General features: G+C 32.6%; 1 protein-coding gene across 1 annotated transcript in view; it reads right to left on the reverse strand.

Annotated features, from left to right (window-relative positions):
- The window catches only part of LOC145319774 (uncharacterized), an 82,191-nt gene that overhangs the window by 29,089 nt on the left and 27,899 nt on the right, over positions 1–25,203 (reverse strand). Inside the window, exons 10-15 of the mRNA XM_080162121.1 lie at positions 23,805–23,846; positions 14,927–15,088; positions 14,300–14,415; positions 8,850–8,931; positions 1,054–1,118; positions 254–448 (exon numbers count right to left, since the gene is read on the reverse strand). Coding sequence (XP_080018247.1) covers positions 254–448; positions 1,054–1,118; positions 8,850–8,931; positions 14,300–14,415; positions 14,927–15,088; positions 23,805–23,846 — 662 coding nt within the window. The remainder of the gene's footprint in view (positions 1–253; positions 449–1,053; positions 1,119–8,849; positions 8,932–14,299; positions 14,416–14,926; positions 15,089–23,804; positions 23,847–25,203) is intronic.

Raw genomic sequence — 25,203 nt, forward strand, 5'->3', positions numbered from 1 at the left:
GAGAGAGAGAGAGAGAGAGAGAGAGAGAGAGAGAGAGAGAGAGAGAGAGAGAGAGAAAGAAATAGAGAGAAAGAGAGAGAGAGGAGGTGACATAATGCTTTACATTAGAGAAACCGAATATAGAGCAGCTTTACTGTCAGAAAGACAGAAAGAAGGTTTTTTAAAATTAATTTTACTTTTAAGTATCATTCAGGAGGAGAAAGGATTGTAAATTGATTTATTGACTGTAAAATTCTGCTAAAATGTATTTTACCTAAAAGTTGGGCCAAAGATTTCTGAACCTCATTCACTGGCTGAGCCTGGTCAGTGGAATCAACAACTGTTTGTTCAGTGCCGTCAACAGCTGTCACAGCCTCGGTTTCATCCTCAGTAGCAGCTGCAGCTGCGGGGCTGCCGTTGGGTGATTCCGCATGTGACATAGGTCCCTGGTGATGGAAAGTTGGACGGCCTGAAACAATAAAATAACGCTATATTGATAATATGTCAGTCGAAATCCCTTTTATAAATCAATCTTAACGGATAAAACAATGGAAATAAATTTATTAAACCCCAATTATTATTATAAACAAAATCACCCCTTATGTGTGTTATAATTACTTTTGAACATTTTGAACACTTCTAGCTTCAAGCAGCCAACTAAGATATTTTTAAAAGTACCGTAAGTTTTTTTTATGAGAGAATGATTATAAAACTTTGGGTACCAGTATAAACTTACAAAAACCCCTCATAAATGTCATAAGTGTTGTAATCCTTATTGAAAGCGAAGCTTTTCTATAATTAGGGTCGGTCCGTCCGTACGTCCGTAACGGATAGCTTTTTTCGTTAATTTGGGCATATTAGAATTGTCCTATTGATTTCAAACTTTGCATGGTAGTTAGGTACGATTTAGAAACCGTAGCAACTCTATAATCTATAATTATTACTTTTTCTTTTTAAGCTAATATCAAAGGTAAATGGTCGACTCCTTCTGCCCCTTCCCTCAGATACCTTAAAAGGCCTCTAGGGGCGTATCCGCTTGTTACAAGTAAGAAGACGCTATTCTACAATGCATACCTGGTCGCCTGTCAATAGTATTGAGCGTGCTGTCTGCTCCAATGTTGGTCTGGTCAACCATTGGCCTAGAAAATATATTATTCAGGGATCTAAAGGGATAAGACAATAGTCGATAAATCGATGTACATTACAACCCCAATGCTGATACACAAAAATACCCCCTTTGTAGATTGTAATTAATGGTTGAAACGTTTGGACCAATGGACACTCTGAAACTGAATGAATCAACAAATCAAAATTCAATAAAAGTCCCAAAAGTTGTTAAGCTAACGAGTTTGAAAACGTTAATATAAAACTTTGGGGACTATTGTAATAAACAGCCAAAATGTCCCATCAAGTAGAATTGCATGTACATTACGTTAATGATTTTAATACAATGAAATTATGTCTTTCTTTTGTAATACACAATTTTGCAATCAGAAATGACAATGTATAAATGTTAACCCTTACAGCTCTGGCCCCAATTCCCACCTTAATAGATCGGGGGGGGGGGGGGGGGGGTCATATTGACTCCCCCCCTCTATCTCGGCTCCTGTTACAGTTAGAGAAGTAAGTTTATAGCAAAAGCCGGACAAAAAAATGGTCATAAAATTGGTCAGGAAGCGGTCAAACGGTCATAACACCACTATTCTCAGATATCATTGATATCCCAGTATTCACCAAAAAAAAATTTAGGGCTCTATCTTAGACACAAAAGTCATAATGAAGAAATTAAGATTTATTTAGAATTTTTTCTAAATTTGGTGCTACCTAACCGACTTTGACCAGACGCCACGACCGACACAGACCAGATATCCTTATAAACTCAATGACAATATGACCCCTCCCCCCGATCTGTAAGGGTTAAAATTGTCAGGGCTCGGCAGCTGCCTATTTATTATACAAAGCGGTTAAGCTTAAACTGTGGACAATTGAAATAGGGTATTTTACAGGGATCTAAAGGGATAAGACAATTACCGATAAATTGAAGTACATCCTTAATGATGATACACAAAATTAACCCTTTTGTAGATTAAAATACGTGGTTGAAACGTTTGAACACTCAACTAAATGAATCAACTAATTAATATTCACTAAAGTACCCAAAGTTGTTAATATAACGGATAAGAAATCGTATTACAAAACTTTGGGGACTAGTGTAATAAACAGCACTTTGTCCCCTGTCTCTCTTGGTATATTATCTGAAAATTATTATTGAATTATTCAACAAATGACGTAGCTTTTATCTGCCTCGCTCAGCTGTAAATTTTGGCGGCTACTGCAGCAGATTGTGCGGCTGCCGACCCTTGGAAATTGCAATTGAATTTCTCTATTATAGCAAAGCAAAAACAGTAGGAAGAAAAATCCAACAATGTAAAGACACTGGTACTTAGGGATAAGTCAATAGGATATAATTTGAAGTTGAAATTTTTTTACACTGCTAGTTTTTACCAGCAAATCAAGTACTCAAAGCTTTTAATCCAACGAATGAGGAAAATGCTTATAAAACTTTGAGTACCAGTGTAATTTACAGTATCATGTCACCTCTCTCCCAAGGAAAAACAAAGATAGAAAAAAATGTCTAGCCTAAATGATTTAATGTAGAATAGTTATTTCTCGCATCGTATTATAAACGGCTTTCCGCGGATATAGAATGTACAATTATAAGATTAAAACTAATTTTTTTAGCCCCGTGGTGCCAAAGGCACCGGCTAAAAAAACTAGTTTTAATCTTATGGTTGTACATTTCTATATTCGTAGAAAACTGGATATAATACGATGCTAGACATAGTTTTTTCGTATAGATGAGAAACGGTTCCTATCCACCGGATTCGAATGAATACGAGAAAAGTATTTATAAAACTTTGAGTACCAGTGTAATTTACAGTCTAATGTCACCTCCCAAGGAAAATCTTACTATACAAAGATAGAAAAAATATCCAGCCTAAATGGCTTAAAGTAGATTAGTTATTTCTCGCATCGTATTATAAATGACTTTCCGCGGATATAGAATGTACAATTATAATATTAAAACTAGTTTTTTTAGCCCCGAGGTGCTGAAGGCACCGGCTAAAAGAACAGGTTTTAATCTTATGATTGTACATTTTTATATTCGTAGAAAGCTGGATATAATACGATGCTAGACATAGTTTTTTCGTATGGATGAGAACCGGTTTCTATCCACCGGATTCGAATGAATACGAGAATAGTTATTTTAGCCGGTGACTTCGTCACCTCGGGGCTAAAAAAGCTAGTTTTAATCTTATAATTGTACATTTCTATATTCGTAGAAAGCTGGATATAATACAATGCTAGACATAGTTTTTTCGTATGGATGAGAACCGGTTCATATCCACCGGATTCGAATGAATACGAGAAAATAACTTAATTGATTCTAAAATAATTTTATGAAGTTAAGCCTTTCTATATTTAGGATCTTTCCTTGAGTCAGTTACATATAACTTTTATCGATAATTAAGTCATGTTAGAATTGCCATATCTATTTCAAACTTAGCATGATGATTCCTGTAATAGTTAGGTACAGCTAATAAAGCATAGAAACTGTGTCTGTATGCTCTTTATTAAAACGTCCATATATCCATTTAATACTTGTTGATTTTAAAACATTTTTTTTGGCAAAAATTTGGATATGATATAAAACTTAACTCTCCTATTCTTAAGATTTTTAGAATAATGATACCTAGAACAATTGGGCACTTACTTCATATTATGATTTTAGCATCTCCATAATTAATTTTATTCTTGTAATAAACTAAATCAAGTAATTTTGTGATAAATTTAAACAGATTATTTACTTTTGAATGTTTTGAATTAGAGCATACGGACAAACCAGCGACCTAAAGGGATAAGACAAAGGCCGATAAATTTTTATACACGCCCTATCATGATACACAAATTAAGCCCTTCTGTAGATTAATAATAGTGGTTGAAACGTTTGAACACTAAACTTATTTAACCAACAAATTAAAATCCACTAAAGTCTCCAAAGTTGTTAAGCCAACGAAAAATATAAATATTATCATAAAACTTTGGGGACTAGTGTAATAAACATACCAATCTCCCCTCTCTCTCTTTGCGGACAAACCCTAATTAAATGAAAGGTTTGATTCTAAAGAAAGTAATTAAAAAGTAGAACATTACATTACAAGTTCTAGATTAGAAATTTTAATTCACCACGGATAACTGGATAGGGCAATGGATGATAAATGTAGTTTTCCCGTATTGCTTCGAATCCGATTAATGTCCGGTGGATTAGAACCTGTTCTCAGCCATATTGAAAAATTTTTTCTAGCATCGTATAATATCCAGTTTTCTACGAATATAAAAATGTACAATCATAAGATCAAAACCTTTTTTTTATCTCATGGATAAAAAAAAACAGTTTTAATCTTTAATTGTACAATGCAATGTATGTATATCCTCTTTCTTGAGGATATTTTTTTTTAACAATATACAACCCATTTTGGGACCTATAAGAAGCTCCACTGTATAGGAGAGTAAAATAGGTCCGGTGGCTTCGATTCGGTTATTACAAAATCACTTAATAAATTCTTTTAGAAAGTTGTAAAATTGATGTAACTGTATCTTATTTAAGTAAAACATGACATGTTAGAAAAATTACATCTCATTAAAGTTAAACTTGAATGACTTGACCCAGGGAGGGAAGGGAAATTGGGCTGTTTTTTTTACTCTAGTCCCCAAAGTTTTAGAATAACGTTTTCTCATTCGTTGGCTTAACAACTTTGGGATTTTTATTCAATTTTGATTGGTCGGTTGATTCAGTTGAGTGTCCAAACGTTTTTAACCACTAATTTCAATCTACAGAAGGGATAATTTTGTGTATTATCATTGGGGATGTAAATCAATTTATCGGCCACTGTCTTATCTCTTCAGATCCCTGACCTTTTTACCATAATGGTCCATCAGTTAAAATAATCCGTCAAACTATTGAAAAATATTTCTAGAAGCAGAAGATTTTTGTTTATATTTAGACGTATATGGTCCCTTCTAATATTACGATTGATGAGTTTGTGGATGATAGGATTAGGTGGTGGGGGGTTGAATTCTATCCCCCCCCTCCATTTAAAAAAAAAATTAACTTTAAAAAAAAAAAAACAATTTGTGGAGGAATAGTCTACCCCCTCCCCCATTTTTAAAACATTGGAGGCAATTTCTCTAGCGAGGGTGGTGGTACCCTCTCCAAGAATTGATATAAACATTCACCAGACCTATGAGAATTGAGGAGCTACATTGAAAGGAGAAACATTTCGATAGCAAGAAGCTATTACTTGAAAGTAGGCATATGTCAATCGGATAATGAGTTCATATCTGAACCCTCAAGAAAACATAATTAATTTGCTTCACTTTTATGAAGTTGTCATATTAAATGAGCAAAGCTTTTCTATAATTAGGTATGTCCGTTACGTCGTACAGTTCAAAGCACATTTTCAATACCAAATACCAATTAATTTAATTTCGTTGCTGCTTTTCCAAAAAGTAAGTAATTTTTAAAAAACTAGTTTCAAAAAATTAAAAAAATTTTGAAAATGTTATGTAATAAGTAAAACTTTTTGATAATGTTAGTTTAAAAGGTAAAAGATTGCGCCAAAAAAAAAAATTTGAGAACTCTAGCGGTCAAATTCAGAACTACATATAATACAAGTTTAGTGAAATTAAGACTCTCATATCCTTAAATAAAAGTATCATGATGTTTGTATGTTTATTTGTGTGTACTGAGGGTTCTCGCTAGTTCAGTGAAGCTTCTCATAGGTCCAGGGAAGGTTTATAACTATTTTGGGGGACGGTACTACCACCCTCCAAAGTAAAATCACTCTGAAAAAATTACCCACATCCAAAATTTATTCTTTGACTTTTTCTTTTTCGAACTGAAATTTTAAATGGGTATGAGTCAACTCCCTCACTCCTCCCCCCCGGCCTCCATAATATCTTAAGTGCCCTTAGAGGCCTCTAGAGGCGTAACTGCTAGCGTTATTATATAAAGTAGTAAGGATAAACCACTGAGCCAATTAAGTTCTTACAGTGCTGTAAACATATTTTTTGTACTATTTTATTTGTAAATTTGGGGAAGGTTTTAGGCTATTACTTTAAATGTTATTATCTATCTGTCTGTTTATATGTCCTGTAAAGTCTTGTAAACGGTTAGACAAAGATATAAATTTTTTTTGAAATTTTTTTTTCTTTCTATTATCTAATAAGGGCCAACAAAACGACTATAAAATACCTTAATATTGTTGTGAAGGGGCGGTGCTCCTAGAGGCAAGGAGCGTAGCCGCTAGTAGTGATGAAAAAGGGACAATTTAATGATTTAATGGTGTGTTAAAGATGAACATGATAAAAAAAGTGAAAGCTGTTTTCACGCTGCGCTGGTCTGATTACAAATCACCATAGCTAAGTTTCAGGGATATCGAGGGATAAGACAATGGATGATAAATTTATACACAACCTCAATCAATGGTTAAAAAAAGTTTGGAAACTACTAGTTTTAACCAACCAACCAAAAATCTATACCCAAACTTTTTAAGCCACTAAATAAGATGACTTTTAATTCCAGTTTAATATACAGACCAATGTCCCCTCCCTCCCTGCTAAGTTCCCTAATTTTTGTAAGCATAGCTTCTCTACATATAAGTTGGTACAGTGAAGTTTCATGGATATAAAGGGATAAGACAATGGCCAATGATTTGTTGCACATCCCCAATGCAATGGTGAGACACAAAATTACCAATTCTGTAGATTATAATTAGTGATTGAAACCTTTTGGCATTCAATTTTATGAACCAACCAATCAAAATTCAATAAAAGTCATCAACTTTGTTGAGCTAACGAATAAGAATATTTTAAATCTTTTGGGACTAGTGTAATAAACAGCCCAATGTTCCCTCCCTCCCTGGTAAAGTACAATGTAATAGTATACAGACTTTTCTACCAATGATTTCAATCACAGGGTAATACGTCCATTGACATATCCTGTAGGATCTACAGTGTTTTTTTTTTTTATGAGAACTTATTAAAAAGCAATTTTACCCCACTTATAGTTATCAGAATGTAATGATTAATGGCTTATTTTCTTTGTTTTTTAAGGCAATTAATAAAACAACAAAAAAATATTTCAGTTTTTATTTAAAAAGTACAGTAAAATCTAAATTTCAAAACTTAGGTGTCAACTTATAAAAATGGTTTTAGCGCATTTTTCTTTAAAAAATTGATTTTCTGTAGTCGACTTTGGGGGGCCAGTACTCTCTCCCTGGTTGAGATATGACAGCCATTCTTGCAAAAGGTTGATTATTTGAGAATAAGAAAAATGCGCTAAAACCATTTTTAGATGTTGACACCTAAGTTTTGAATTTTAGATTTTATTGTACTTTTTAAATAAAAACTGAAATATTTTTTTGTTGTTCTATTAATTGCCTTAAAAAACGAAGAAAATAAGCCATTAATCATTAAATTCTGATAACTATAAGTGGGGTAAAGTTGCTTTCAAAAAAGTTCTCATAAAAAAAACACACTGTATAAATATAAATACAAAAAATAATCTTCGCTTATTAGAATTTATACATCCTTGTTTACTAAGTGAGTGTTTAAGTTTCTACGGTTAAAATCATATTAATCAAATCTTTTTTTCTACAATTATAGCTTATAAAATATGTTTTATTACTTTTACTGCTTTTAAAAAATGAAAATTAAGTTTTTATTAAATAAAAACATGATAGAATTGAAACTTGTAACCCGAAAGTTTTAAAACTGTTAAAATAATCAAAACAAGGACAATTAAGTCAAATAGCAGCTAAGTAGGTTGAAATAATTAAAGTGAGAGTAGTTTATTGTGTTTCTATAAGCACGAGAGAACCGAATAGAGAGCACTCTTACAGAACAACGGACAGACAGATACACTGACTTATATATAGGAGCTTCGCTACTAAAAATGGACATTATTTTATCATATAGGGTATTTTGTTTGTCCTCTACTTGCTGAACCAGTTAGACTATTTGTCAACCCCCCCCCCCCCCTCCTTAAATACTGCTTTCGATGCATCGTGTGCAGCCGTTTGCTAATAATTGATATAGTATACACGTGGATATATTAACAGGTGAAATTTGTCGTCAATTTAGCTTGCTTTGTAAGGACCACTTGGTCAGTTCCTCATCCATTAGAAGCGGGGGAGGGGGGGGGGGGTTGATGGGGGTATCTTTATTTTAGTCAGCTGTGAGCATCACTTAATCAGAATACATGAAAATCTAGCTCAACATCTACGAATTATGTTGTTGTTGTTGTAGCTCTGATTCTCTAAAGTTAGGACTCAGATGCACAAGGAGACTGGAAGTGAGAATCCTTTGGCCAATCTTAGATTGGTAAGCTTCGCGCACAGCTGATAGTATTCTATGTTACATTACAAGCTGACCCGCAATTCTCGTGGAAGCTACTCAATAATTTCATCACCCTGGCATAGAGTTTTGGCAGGTGTTCCATATTAAGGCACCCTAATTAATGGCACTCTCATACGAGGAGCATGGACGAGGGAAAGCATGGTTAAAGAAGCTGCTTGATTGGTAGAATCCTAACTTTCTGAAAATCTCCCTCCTTACAACCTTAGGGCATCTCTGGGAAGGTTGCGTGATCATAATCTGACAAATTGCGACAGCATTTGTCAACCAAGTGCAAAGTCTTTTTGGGGACTTGAACTCGGTTTCTCCCAACCACAGCGTAGTGCGCTAACCACTACACTATGGGACACCCTATCTACGAATTATCAATATATCTATTTAGTTAATTCTACCTGATGCTGCCATCTTGCGCAAGAACGTTCTTGTTAATTTCCGGGGAGAGGTGTAGCCCATCCTCTCTGTCCTCTCTGTCTCCTAAGTATAATAAATCTGCTTAAACCAATAACCAAATTAAATCGGGGGAAAAAATCATGAAACCTATAAGTGATTTTCAGCTGTCGTTGAATTAGAATTGACGACCTTTATATTTACAATTTTTACAAAATTTTTAGTACTTTAAACTATTTATTGTTTCTTGTAATACTTTAGGTTCTAGATTGGGTTATATTGTGTTCAGGGTAGCCCCGCAAGGTTAAAGCCCCCCCTGCAGTGGTTAGGAACTACCCATTATTTCAATTTATCTTAAAAATAAGTGTTGTGGAGTTTCAGTGCTCGATACGCACTTTGAGAGAAAGCGCTGACTAATTTTATTACATGTTGAACTGAATGCTTGGCAGCTGTTTATTTGTGCTGACTAATTTTATTACATGTTGAACTGAATGCTTGGCGGCTGAGGATTATGGTATTGGCAGCTGCGGCATTAGGTCTAACAATTTTCACTACAATTTTCACTACAATTCACTATCTCCACCCATATTATTATAATTACCTGTATTATAGTCAGCATAATAGTCAGTAGTATAGTCACTATCTCCACCCATATTATTATAATTACCTGTATTATAGTCAGCATAATAGTCAGTAGTATAGTCACTATCTCCACCCATATTATTATAATTATACCTGTATTATAGTCAGCATAATAGTCAGTAGTATAGTCACTATCTCCACCCATATTATTATAATTATACCTGTATTATAGTCAGCATAATAGTCAGTAGTATAGTCACTATCTACACCCATATTATTATAATTATACCTGTATTATAGTCAGCATAATAGTCAGTAGTATAGTCACTATCTCCACCCATATTATTATAATTACCTGTATTATAGTCAGCATAATAGTCAGTAGTATAGTCACTATCTCCACCCATATTATTATAATTATACCTGTATTATAGTCAGCATAATAGTCAGTAGTATAGTCACTATCTACACCCACATTATTATAATTATACCTGTATTATAGTCAGCATAATAGTCAGTAGTATAGTCACTATCTCCACCCATATTATTATAATTATACCTGTATTATAGTCAGCATAATAGTCAGTAGTATAGTCACTATCTACACCCATATTATTATAATTATACCTGTATTATAGTCAGCATAATAGTCAGTAGTATAGTCACTATCTACACCCATATTATTATAATTATACCTGTAATATAGTCAGCATAATAGTCAGTAGTATAGTCACTATCTCCACCCATATTATTATAATTATACCTGTATTATAGTCAGCATAATAGTCAGTAGTATAGTCACTATCTCCACCCATATTATTATAATTATACCTGTATTATAGTCAGCATAATAGTCAGTAGTATAGTCACTATCTCCACCCATATTATTATAATTATACCTGTAATATAGTCAGCATAATAGTCAGTAGTATAGTCACTATCTCCACCCATATTATTATAATTATACCTGTATTATAGTCAGCATAATAGTCAGTAGTATAGTCACTATCTCCACCCATATTATTATAATTATACCTGTATTATAGTCAGCATAATAGTCAGTAGTATAGTCACTATCTCCACCCATATTATTATAATTACCTGTATTATAGTCAGCATAATAGTCAGTAGTATAGTCACTATCTACACCCATATTATTATAATTATACCTGTAATATAGTCAGCATAATAGTCAGTAGTATAGTCACTATCTCCACCCATATTATTATAATTACCTGTATTATAGTCAGCATAATAGTCAGTAGTATAGTCACTATCTCCACCCATATTATTATAATTATACCTGTATTATAGTCAGCATAATAGTCAGTAGTATAGTCACTATCTCCACCCATATTATTATAATTACCTGTATTATAGTCAGCATAATAGTCAGTAGTATAGTCACTATCTCCACCCATATTATTATAATTATACCTGTAATATAGTCAGCATAATAGTCAGTAGTATAGTCACTATCTCCACCCATATTATTATAATTATACCTGTATTATAGTCAGCATAATAGTCAGTAGTATAGTCACTATCTCCACCCATATTATTATAATTATACCTGTAATATAGTCAGCATAATAGTCAGTAGTATAGTCACTATCTCCACCCATATTATTATAATTACCTGTATTATAGTCAGCATAATAGTCAGTAGTATAGTCACTATCTACACCCATATTATTATAATTATACCTGTAATATAGTCAGCATAATAGTCAGTAGTATAGTCACTATCTCCACCCATATTATTATAATTACCTGTATTATAGTCAGCATAATAGTCAGTAGTATAGTCACTATCTCCACCCATATTATTATAATTATACCTGTATTATAGTCAGCATAATAGTCAGTAGTATAGTCACTATCTCCACCCATATTATTATAATTACCTGTATTATAGTCAGCATAATAGTCAGTAGTATAGTCACTATCTCCACCCATATTATTATAATTATACCTGTAATATAGTCAGCATAATAGTCAGTAGTATAGTCACTATCTCCACCCATATTATTATAATTATACCTGTATTATAGTCAGCATAATAGTCAGTAGTATAGTCACTATCTCCACCCATATTATTATAATTACCTGTATTATAGTCAGCATAATAGTCAGTAGTATAGTCACTATCTCCACCCATATTATTATAATTATACCTGTATTATAGTCAGCATAATAGTCAGTAGTATAGTCACTATCTCCACCCATATTATTATAATTACCTGTATTATAGTCAGCATAATAGTCAGTAGTATAGTCACTATCTCCACCCATATTATTATAATTATACCTGTATTATAGTCAGCATAATAGTCAGTAGTATAGTCACTATCTCCACCCATATTATTATAATTATACCTGTATTATAGTCAGCATAATAGTCAGTAGTATAGTCACTATCTCCACCCATATTATTATAATTATACCTGTATTATAGTCAGCATAATAGTCAGTAGTATAGTCACTATCTCCACCCATATTATTATAATTATACCTGTATTATAGTCAGCATAATAGTCAGTAGTATAGTCACTATCTCCACCCATATTATTATAATTACCTGTATTATAGTCAGCATAATAGTCAGTAGTATAGTCACTATCTCCACCCATATTATTATAATTACCTGTATTATAGTCAGCATAATAGTCAGTAGTATAGTCACTATCTCCACCCATATTATTATAATTATACCTGTATTATAGTCAGCATAATAGTCAGTAGTATAGTCACTATCTCCACCCATATTATTATAATTACCTGTATTATAGTCAGCATAATAGTCAGTAGTATAGTCACTATCTCCACCCATATTATTATAATTATACCTGTAATATAGTCAGCATAATAGTCAGTAGTATAGTCACTATCTCCACCCATATTATTATAATTATACCTGTAATATAGTCAGCATAATAGTCAGTAGTATAGTCACTATCTCCACCCATATTATTATAATTATACCTGTATTATAGTCAGCATAATAGTCAGTAGTATAGTCACTATCTCCACCCATATTATTATAATTATACCTGTATTATAGTCAGCATAATAGTCAGTAGTATAGTCACTATCTCCACCCATATTATTATAATTATACCTGTATTATAGTCAGCATAATAGTCAGTAGTATAGTCACTATCTCCACCCATATTATTATAATTATACCTGTATTATAGTCAGCATAATAGTCAGTAGTATAGTCACTATCTCCACCCATATTATTATAATTATACCTGTATTATAGTCAGCATAATAGTCAGTAGTATAGTCACTATCTCCACCCATATTATTATAATTATACCTGTATTATAGTCAGCATAATAGTCAGTAGTATAGTCACTATCTCCACCCATATTATTATAATTACCTGTATTATAGTCAGCATAATAGTCAGTAGTATAGTCACTATCTCCACCCATATTATTATAATTATACCTGTATTATAGTCAGCATAATAGTCAGTAGTATAGTCACTATCTCCACCCATATTATTATAATTATACCTGTATTATAGTCAGCATAATAGTCAGTAGTATAGTCACTATCTCCACCCATATTATTATAATTACCTGTATTATAGTCAGCATAATAGTCAGTAGTATAGTCACTATCTCCACCCATATTATTATAATTATACCTGTATTATAGTCAGCATAATAGTCAGTAGTATAGTCACTATCTCCACCCATATTATTATAATTATACCTGTATTATAGTCAGCATAATAGTCAGTAGTATAGTCACTATCTCCACCCATATTATTATAATTATACCTGTATTATAGTCAGCATAATAGTCAGTAGTATAGTCACTATCTCCACCCATATTATTATAATTATACCTGTATTATAGTCAGCATAATAGTCAGTAGTATAGTCACTATCTCCACCCATATTATTATAATTACCTGTATTATAGTCAGCATAATAGTCAGTAGTATAGTCACTATCTCCACCCATATTATTATAATTACCTGTATTATAGTCAGCATAATAGTCAGTAGTATAGTCACTATCTCCACCCATATTATTATAATTATACCTGTATTATAGTCAGCATAATAGTCAGTAGTATAGTCACTATCTACACCCATATTATTATAATTATACCTGTATTATAGTCAGCATAATAGTCAGTAGTATAGTCACTATCTCCACCCATATTATTATAATTACCTGTATTATAGTCAGCATAATAGTCAGTAGTATAGTCACTATCTCCACCCATATTATTATAATTATACCTGTAATATAGTCAGCATAATAGTCAGTAGTATAGTCACTATCTCCACCCATATTATTATAATTATACCTGTAATATAGTCAGCATAATAGTCAGTAGTATAGTCACTATCTCCACCCATATTATTATAATTATACCTGTATTATAGTCAGCATAATAGTCAGTAGTATAGTCACTATCTCCACCCATATTATTATAATTATACCTGTATTATAGTCAGCATAATAGTCAGTAGTATAGTCACTATCTCCACCCATATTATTATAATTATACCTGTATTATAGTCAGCATAATAGTCAGTAGTATAGTCACTATCTCCACCCATATTATTATAATTACCTGTATTATAGTCAGCATAATAGTCAGTAGTATAGTCACTATCTCCACCCATATTATTATAATTACCTGTATTATAGTCAGCATAATAGTCAGTAGTATAGTCACTATCTCCACCCATATTATTATAATTATACCTGTATTATAGTCAGCATAATAGTCAGTAGTATAGTCACTATCTCCACCCATATTATTATAATTATACCTGTATTATAGTCAGCATAATAGTCAGTAGTATAGTCACTATCTCCACCCATATTATTATAATTACCTGTGTTATAGTCAGCATAATAGTCAGTAGTATAGTCACTATCTCCACCCATATTATTATAATCAGTTGCTTCGGTATTTTCAATGTTAGCTAAAGGTCCCATCTCGTTTACTCCCCTAAAAGTAGAATATGTATATATATATATATATATTTGTCAATTAATTTAATCACTCACTTATCATTGATAATGTATTTTTGTCGACTATACTATGGCATAAAATATTTTTGTGGAATTATAAATATGTAGTAAGACAGACACGAAATTTCGACATAGTTTATTTCATTTTAGGGAAGGCACATTAAACTATAAATTACACTGGTTTTTATAGTTTTAAAAACATGTTATATTATTCATTGGCTCAAAAGTTAGGGACCTATGTTTTATGTTTGATTATAAACGTAGTAGTGTCAAATCTTTTTAACCAATGAATTTCAAATACAGAAGGGGTAATCTTTGGGGATGTAAACTAATTTATTGTCAACTATGAATCAATTAAAATTTACACTGGTCTGCCATTGGTAATTTAGTCTGTGTACTGGCCTATCATTGGTCATTTATATTGTATGACGTCATTTTTTTTATAGGCACTATAAACCGCTTCTCAATTATCTTTACCCTGGTCATACCTGTGAATTCCTTCCAGTCCAGGTCTGAGAATGCCCTGCGCCTGTGCCTGGCCTCTGGCAGGCTCCAGGAATGGAGGCTGTCCGTTGAATGGACCTGCTTGTCCAAGTGACAGGATTCCAACGTCCTCCGGGTTACGGTAGAAAGACATGTCGTACTGGTTCCTTAACAACAAAAATTGTGAAAGTTTCACCAAAAGCTACTTATCCTTTTATTTAAATTAATAGGACAATTCTAACATGTCTAGACTAACGAAAAGATCTAACCGTTACAGACGGACCGACCATAATTATAGAAAAGCTTCGCCTTAAAAAAATTTAAAAAATCTAACAAAGTGACTTTTGACCACACAGTAAAGAAATTTAAGTAGCGAAGCTACTCTGTAGTTTAATTTACTTTATCTGTCCGTCAATTGACGCTTTGATAGGGTATTGTGATTTTCTCATCTACTATATAGGATAGACTGCTGATTTTTCCTTATGAATGGCATCTATTACACAAATTACTTGGTTGGTTATATTTTTTTTCATAGAGGTTTCGTGATTTTCTAACATTTATCACATCTCATCGTTTTCTTTTTGTCTGTTGGTCTATATTCGTGATTTTCATTTATGCTTTGCTACTTATGGATGTCGTCATCCTTATTTTCTAGTTAGATCATGCTGCGAATGATTAAAAATCTTTGTTTTAGCAAATTATCTCCCAGTGGTCAATCCATGCTAAAAGGGATTAGCGCAAAATAAAAAAGAATTATACATTTAATCCAGGAAGGAATAGGGCATTGAGCTGTAAATTTTACTGGTGCCCAAAGTTTTATTACCACGTATTTGTTGGCTTAAAAACTTTGGGTACTTTTATTGAATTTTATGGTTTCCAACTAGTACTTTCCAATCTTTTAATCAATAATTTTATCTACAGAAAGGGTAGTTTTGTTTTATTATCAATGGGGATATAAACAAATTTATCGTCCATTGTCTTATTCCTTAGATTGAGTTCTTTATTTTAGGAAAGCTCCCCTCAAGATCCTTTAGAAGCTAGTGGCGCAGCCGCTTGTAGATTGATCACGCATAATTAATTGATTAATATTTTCAAAATGATTATAAAAGTTTAATATTTTAGGCTATTTGACAGAAGGCTTGATTAAAACTATAAATAATCCTCAACTTAAATATTCAAAATTTGAATCCCTTAATTTCATGAACTTATCCTTACACACCATTTTAGAGATAATAAGAGGCAATAAATCTATCTAGAGCCCACTTTATAACACTTGCAATGGCAAAGAATTCATAACAATAAAAAATGGTGTACATACATAAAAGCGAAACATTATTGAACTAAGAATAGTCAAAACTATCTTTAGCAAAATTGATGTGAATTCCTAATTAACATAAAAATATAATTTTTGTAGATTAAAATCATTGATGGAAAAGTTTAGACACTAAAGAATTGTACAACCCAATCAAAAGTTTTAAGCCAACGAATGTTTAAAATCGTGTTTACAGACGTACACACAGACGTACGGACAAACCCTAGCTATAGAGTAGCTGCGCTACTAAAAATATGTAGAAAATTGTATTACTTATAAGTCCAGATTTCACCTTTTTGTGGTAAAAGTGCATATTTTAAAATTTTAACGTCTTGAAAACATGTTAGAATATATTCCTATTTCTCACACATATACACACACACACTCACACTCACTCACTCACACACACACACACATACACACACACACACACACACACATACACACACACACACACACAAATAGCATATGTGTTAGATTTGTTGTAAAAGATAAATATTTTGCTGATATCATCCAAGAATTTCGCTTGTGTTAACAAATCAAATTTTAGGACAAGATAAAAGAATTTTTCATGACAATGAATGATGAAAAAATTCTTCAAAACTTTGAATTTTGTGCTTAATCTTTTTTTTATATATATCATGCATAATATTCATTACTACAAAGTACATATTGCCTTTTTATGTGTCAAATAAGAAACATTAGTCATAGTTTGAATGCTAAAATTTAAATACCTCTCCTCTTTCCCTTTTTATTATGCAAAATTACCCCCCCCACTCGTTCCTTACCTCCACTGCAAGAAAAAAATCATCTTTTGTTTTTAATAAACAGTATAGAATTTATGCTCATTAAAGCATCATGTATTTTTATTTATCTAACTGAAGATTGTTCTTGACATGAAACACTGTGTATTGGACTTATCAAATAAAAATAACATGTTTAATTAAACTGTGTTGATCACTCTATGTTATAAGCTCTATTAAGTGATTAAATATCGAGCACTCTAGTTATTCTTGTGATCATTTATACACATTGCTCCTCATAATTCTGGGTGGAGCTCTCTTATCAACAAGAAACTTATCAAACACAGTAACAACAATGGCCATGGACAGGATCATCCTTGATTATTCTTTAAAGAATATACCTGTTCCCTCAAGGTTTAAGTACGAGAAGGAAGTAGCTTTTAGACTGCAGAACTTTGCCAAAAATCTTTCTTTTAACCACTGGGCCAGATGCACAAACCAAACAAATATACATAAACCTTCTTTTGGCCTTAAATCAAACTTTTCTATTCCATTGTATAAGGAGGCCTTCGAATTAAAACCATTCAAAGAAGACCTTGTTAAGTTAATTTCAAACATAAAATATCGTCCACAAACAAATGAGTTTCAAAAACGCCTCAAAAATGACTGCAATATAATAAGAAACTCACCCGACATAATAGTTAGTGCAGACAAAACAGCTAATTTATACAAGATGAATTTAGCCCAGTATAAGAACCAACTTCTGAACAACATAACTAAGGATTACAAGAAAGTAAATATAAATGAGGTGAACAACACTAACCTAGAGGCAAAAACTTTAGCCAATAAATTTGATGTGGCTAAAAAAGCTGAAATTCTTTCAGACACTTCAAGCTTTATAACAATCAAAGACCATAAAGAAGACTTTCCTGGTCGGATCAAATGCAGACTTATTAATCCTTCAAAAACTGAGATTGGAAAAATAAGCAAACACATCCTGGCAAAAGTCAACAAAGAAATCAAAGCCAAAACCGGTTCAAACCAATGGTCTAGCACAAAAGAGGCTCTAAATTGGTTTAAAGAACTAAACAACAAACAAAGCCTTACATTCTTTCAATTTGATATTGAATCATTCTATCCAAGTATTTCAAAAGAAACCCTCTTAAAAGCAATTAATTTTGCTAAACAACATACCTGTATCAACCAAGATGAAGTAGATATCATCATGCATTCTAGACAAACATTCTTATTTTCTGATGGTGAAGCATGGGTTAAAAAGAAAGGCGAAAAATTTGATGTTGCTATGGGCAGTTATGATTCAGCAGAGGTTGCTGAACTTGTTGGCCTTTTCCTTCTCAATGGCCTAGAAAACCTCATACCCCAACAATATATTGGCCTATACAGGGATGATGGACTAGCAGTGACAAATTTGAGTGGCCCAGGCGCCGAAAGTTTGAAGAAAAAAGTCACCCAACATTTTAAATCACTTGGCTTTCAAATAACCACAAACATATGCACAAAAGTTGTGAATTTTTTAGACACAACTTTAAACCTTAACAATGGAACACACAAACCATTCAGGAAAGAAACAAATCCTCCATGTTACATTAACACAAAGTCATGTCACCCTGCTAATGTAATCAAACAACTTCCCAATATGATAGAAAACAGAATTTCTGAGCTATCAAGTAATCAAACGATTTTTGAATCAGAGAAAGCCAAGTATGAAAAAGCTTTAAAAGCCTCAGGTTACAAGCATACTTTAACATACAAACAACAACAACAAAATCGAAACACTTTGCCAAAGAACAGAAAAAGGAAAGTAATTTGGTTCAATCCTCCATACAACTCTGCAGTAAAAACTAACATTGCCAAGGAGTTCTTAAAGCTAGTTGACAAACACTTCCCAAAAAACTCACCACTTCACAAATACTACAACAGAAACACATTGAAAGTTTCATATTCAACAATGGCTAACATGGGAAGTATAATCCAAAGCCATAACAAAAAACTACTGGGTGAATCAAACCTACCTACAGAAAAGGGTTGCAACTGTAGAAATCCACAAGATTGCCCCCTGGATGGAAAATGCCTTACAGAAAGTTTAGTATACAAAGCCCTTGTCACAGATGAAACAAACCAAACTAAATACCAATATATAGGGCTGTCATCTGGACCTTTTAAAAACAGATACTACAAACACTTACATTCATTTAGACACAACAACAATGGTACCAAGCTTTCTGACTGCATTTCAAAGCTTAAAGAACAGAACAAGCCACACAGCCTAAAATGGTCAATAAAAGCCCTTGCAACGACTTACAACCAAAACTTCAAGAAATGCCAATTATGCCTGACAGAATGTGTTTCCATTGCCCATGCTTCAAAATCAACCACAACATCACTCAACATGAGAAATGAAGTCTTCAACCACTGCATACATCGGAAAAAGTACTTACTGGACCAAACTTAACCTTATATGGCCATATCATAGCAATTTTTTTTTATATATATCATGCATAATATTCATTACTACAAAGTACATATTGCCTTTTTATGTGTCAAATAAGAAACATTAGTCATAGTTTGAATGCTAAAATTTAAATACCTCTCCTCTTTCCCTTTTTATTATGCAAAATTACCCCCCCCACTCGTTCCTTACCTCCACTGCAAGAAAAAAATCATCTTTTGTTTTTAATAAACAGTATAGAATTTATGCTCATTAAAGCATCATGTATTTTTATTTATCTAACTGAAGATTGTTCTTGACATGAAACACTGTGTATTGGACTTATCAAATAAAAATAACATGTTTAATTAAACTGTGTTGATCACTCTATGATATAAAATAAAGTAGTAAGGTTTTTTGACTGAAGCTTGAGATCTCGGAAAATACTGGCCCGAGTTGGTTGTACTTTTCAGGGTAGCTTAATTATTGTCTTGGCTGGTTTTAGGCTATTTACATGACCTATCCTGCCCTCCCCTAGATGCTAGGAGCGCAGCTGCTAGTGGGAGGGCAACGTCTTATAAAATTTTACAGGACAAGCCATGATTTAATTATGAAAATGGATTAAAATGAAAAATCTATAAAAAAAAACATTTTGTAAAGTTATTTTTTTCTTAAAGAAAGATCCCTAAAACGGCAAGGGTTGTAACTTCAGGAAATATATACCATGACATGGATTTATGCTATTTTCGTTAAAAGCAGCCTAACAAATGCCGCACAGTTACTGCAATATTTACAAAGCATTTGAGCGCAGAGATCTAAAGGGATAAGACAATGGCCGATAAATTTATGTATATCCCCAATAATGATACATAAAATTACCCAATCAGTAGATTAAAATTATTGGTTTAAAGGTTTGGACATTCAAATCAAGGAAACAGCCAATCAAAATTGACTGAAGTCCTCAAAATTGTTAAGCCAACGGATAAGTAAACGTTATTATACTCTTTGGGGACTAGAGTAATAGACAGTCCGTTCTCCCCTCTCTCTGATTAGAATGGAACAGACAAAGATAGGAGTTTTATAAAACCGAGTAATTACTGTCAATTCTAATGAAAATTGGACATTCAATTTCTATTTAAACTTATCTGTAAAGACAATTTATTTTCTCTAATTATGATATTTAATAATTAGTATGCATTCACTTCCGCAATTTTTGTATTTTTTCAAACCATCAAGACCGCAAATTATTAAAACAGCAAAATCAGCCCCTTCTCCTTTGCTTCGCACTAATCATCAACCAGCTAATTTGTTGGGGGGTTTCCATCAAAGTAACTAGTCGAGCTCAGAAATCTTCATCCTGATTCCTTATATTGAAAAAATTTAAAGTAGGGTGAGGAGTTGGGTTTTTGTGTGTTTTTGTTACTTAAAGAAATGATTGGTTATAGAAAATCTATCCCCTATTTTAAAAATAAGGGGAGTGGGGATGTTCTTTGCTCGCTAAGCACTTTGAGTGAAAACACTACATTCTAATTATATGTTTTTTGGTAACTATGCAAACGCAGACAATGGGCTGTTTATTACACTAGTCCCCAAAATTTTTTAATGACGTTTTCTTATTCGTTGGCTTTACAACTTTAGAGACTTTGATGAATTTTGATTTGTTGGTTAATTAAGTTTAGTGTGCAAACGTTTCGACCACTAATTTCAATCTAAAGAAGGGTTAATTTTGTGTATCATCATTGGGGATTAACATTGATTTATCTGCTATTGTCTTATCCCTTCAGATCCCTGGATATTATACGGAAATGATTGCACACTGATTGATATGACAAATGTATGAGAAAGTAACTGTCTAATAGAAAATTTTATATTTCTATAAAAATTTTATTTTTAAAACAAGGATGACAACAATCATAAAAGGCAAAGCTGAAACAATCTATCTTAGCGCAGTAAATATAATTTAAGAAATAATTAGATGATAAGTGTATTATAATTTTTTTGTCAATTTAAGTTGCTAACATGGACCTCATTTATTGGTCAGTTTGTTCATCTAGTAGATGGGGAGGGGAAGGGTTAAAGGGGGTATCATTAGTTTAGCCAGCTGCGGGTATCACTTTATTAGTGTATATGAAACACTGCAACAAGTAGTAATATATCGATGCGTGGAGACATACGGACAAGCAGATAGACCCTGAATTATAGAGAATCTGTGCTATTATAAAAATGGCTAGTTGTATAATCAGGGAGGGAGGGGACATTGGGCTGTTTACTACACCAGTTCCCAAAGTTTTATAATAACGTTTTCTTATTCGTTGGCTTAAAATCCTTAGGGACTTTTATTGAATTTTGATTTGTTGGCTCATAAAGTTTAGTGGAACCCAGTAATAGTGTCGGACTGATTATGACGTAAAAAAAATTAGCCAATGAGAGGCCATTATTGACCAAGGGTAAAATTTATAGTGGCCTCTCATTGGCTAATTATTTTTTTTTACGTCATAATCAGTCCGACACTTTTACTGGGTTCAGTTGAGTGTCCAAACCGTTCAACCCCTAATTGTAATCTTTAGAAGAGGTAATTTTGTGTATCATCATTTGTAATATACATCAATTTATCGGCCATTGCCTTGTCCCTTTGGATTCCTGTTGTATTATCCTGTAACCACATAATAACCGTTATAATGATGCGACACTTAAAAAGATAAAAAAAATGCCTTTTACGGATATACAGCAGCGAGAAAGGGATAGGACAATGGAGATAAATTATGTGAAGTTGTTTATAGTGTCTAAAGTTCAAAATATTTTAGTGAATAACATCCTTATAATAAAGCAACAGGATGTGTGTATGACTGTCTGTAGCGAAGGATCTCGCTAACCGCTGAACCGATCGGGTTCTCCTTAACAGGGTATCTTCTCATAGGTCCCGGGAAGGTTTAAAACCATTTTGGATAGACTTGAACGAAACATAAAGAAATATCGTAGAATTTGAATGCAATAAAGAGGTATCGTAGAGACCTGAACAAAAAACATTTAAAGTGCCACTAGAGGCCACTAGGGGCGTAGCCGCTAGTAGAGAATAAAGAAATACATTATAATTCTGTCTGAATAATAACTACTTTACTTTAACCAGTTGAAAATTTAAATAAAAACTTTTTTTTTGATGTACAATCCCTCTATTTTACTTTATTGTATTTTATAGAAAGCGGTATTTTTATGTTCGATGATAACTTTTTTTTGTGCAAAATTTGTACATATTAGAAAAGTCTAAATTCTGTGCTTAAAAACTTTTGAAATCCCGAGATGGTTTTGGTTTTAGGCTATTCTATTTTTAGATTTCAGTATAGTTGCTCATCCGTAATACTATCTATAATACAAAGTAGTATGATGTCTGTCCGTCCGTCCCTTAAGATCTCGGTAACCTCTGAACCAATCGGATTCTACTCTTCAGGGTATATACCTATTGTTCCTGTGGTGGTTTTAAGCTATTTTCTTTGGGGGGTGGAACACCCACAATCCCCCCACCCCCAAAAAAAAAATCTCCCCACCATTTTTTGAGGCAGTTATTCTAAAATAAATTACAACACCAGAAATAATTCATTTTTTTAAAATTACCTCTTGGGGAAAAAAGTCCCTAGAGGCTAGGAGCGAAGCCGCTAGTATTATATAAAGTAGTACGTTTTTTGTATGAAGCTTAAGATTTCAATAACTACTAGTATGATTGATTTCTCCATTTAAGTGAAACTTCACATAGCCTCTCGGATGGTCTTAGATTTAAGACTTGGGAGATATTTATCTGCTTTTTCATTTTCTTTAAATACCAAGCTTTTAGAAGCTAGGGGCACAGCCGCTGGTATCTTTATAAACCTGCATGCATGTTTTTTGTTATGTTAAAAAACAACTAGCTCTGAAACCTCTGGACCGATTGGTTTTTGTATAATGTAGGCCAGAATTTAGGCTGGTTTTTTTTAGAAAAATTGCCCTGTAAAAACCCTTCCACTTTAACAACCCAGCCCCATCTCTTTGATTGAAGCCTCTAGAAGCTAGAGGCGCAGCCACTAGCAAATAATATAATCATTAGTAGTAGAAAAACTAACTAAATCTTTAAAAATTTCGGCTCAAGGAAAGAAAACGAAGTAGCGGGTTTCGTCGTATGTATATACACAGTAGCTTTTGATGGGTTATTTTAGGTTAGGTTAGGTAAATGTTAATGATTTCCCCGCAGGGTTAGAAAATTGGCCCTTGAAGGCATATAAATAGGAGAAAAGATTCTTTGAAAATATAACAAAACGCACTACTTAGTTTTCTTTTCCATGATCCAAAATTTCTTTAACTACATTAGTTGAGCAATATTGAATGGACACTTAATTATAGTAAAAACTGACCTTATTTTGTGGTTGTTAAGGCTAGGCATAACTTCTGTCTCACTAAAACAAAATAATAACTTTCAATTAGTTTTAATTATATGCACATTAAGATAAAAACAGTAAACTGTAATTCAGATATAGTAAAGAAAACATTATTCATCATTCAATAGACTTAATGAACATAATTATTTATACTTTTAATACTAGGTTAGGTTGAGTAAGGGTTAGAATAATCCAACAGGGATGGGGCCCTATAGGATTATACCCCCTTCCTCCCGCAAGAACTAGTAAAACTTTTTTTAAATTAGGGGCCAGGGTTTCAAAAAGATTTTCACCTCATTTTTAATTATTAAATGTCTATGCCTTTATTTGTGAAGTTGACTTGACCACTTTGTATAATTAAAAACCTAATTAATTAATTTAAATTGTGGCAAAAAGTTTCAAGCACATATTTATGTATATCAGAATTATAATAGCCAAGCTGTTCTATATATAGATGATTAACTAATTTAGTGACTTATTTGTTCAGTTTATGAAAATCTTCATTTAGAAAATCTTATCATAAAAAGAGGGTTTCGTCGTAATTTCACAGTAGCCTTTGATTTAGGTTAGGTTAGGTAAATGTCAATTATTGCCCCAAAGGGGCTAGACATAGGAGAAAAGCTACTGTGAAAACACGGCGGAACCCCCTACTTTGTTTTCTTTCCAGGATCAGAAAGTTAAAAATATCATGTTTTCTGTGGGATTTCTTTTGCTGTGAAAAAAAATACTTTTACAATGGACTATATATTTATCAGGAGGACAGACAAAAGTTGTATTAAATGTTCTACAAAAAATGAATAATATAGATTTAAATCTTCTGGTCAATAAATATTGAATATAACTACAAAAAATAATAGTATAACTATTGTTTACTGTATAATAATTTGTTATTGTTTTATATCTACTGCTTTGCCATTTATAGACATCATTTTCACATGTTTTAAATATTTCCTTAACATTAATAGTAATTTAATGCTTTCTGCAAAAGTAAAATAAAGAATTTACGATTAATTCTAGGCTTTTGGCCTCGCGGGGCTTATAAAACTTATAAAAACTTAAGATTTTTATTTCATTATTAGTGAAAATTATCTGTAATACGTTACATGTTTTTTTTCAGTATGGATCAAAACCGGTTCTAATCCAGCGGATATTAAGCGGTTTTGAAGCCATTCTGGAAACCAATTTAAACAATACTATAAGGAAAGTAAAAGTAGAATTATGAGTAGTAAAAAGTTAATAAAATGTTTATTATTCTAGTTTTTGGTATCGATACTACTCTACAAGTGATTGTGTCTGTCCGTCCATAAGAAGCAAGAAATTAACTGCTTACCCCCCTTTTTCTAAAATAAATCTAAAAAATGGGAGGTTTTTTTTC

The sequence above is a fragment of the Acartia tonsa genome, chromosome 5, assembly GCF_053477335.1.
Source record: "Acartia tonsa isolate MP-2025a chromosome 5, ASM5347733v1, whole genome shotgun sequence".
NCBI classification, from domain to species: domain Eukaryota; kingdom Metazoa; phylum Arthropoda; class Copepoda; order Calanoida; family Acartiidae; genus Acartia; species Acartia tonsa.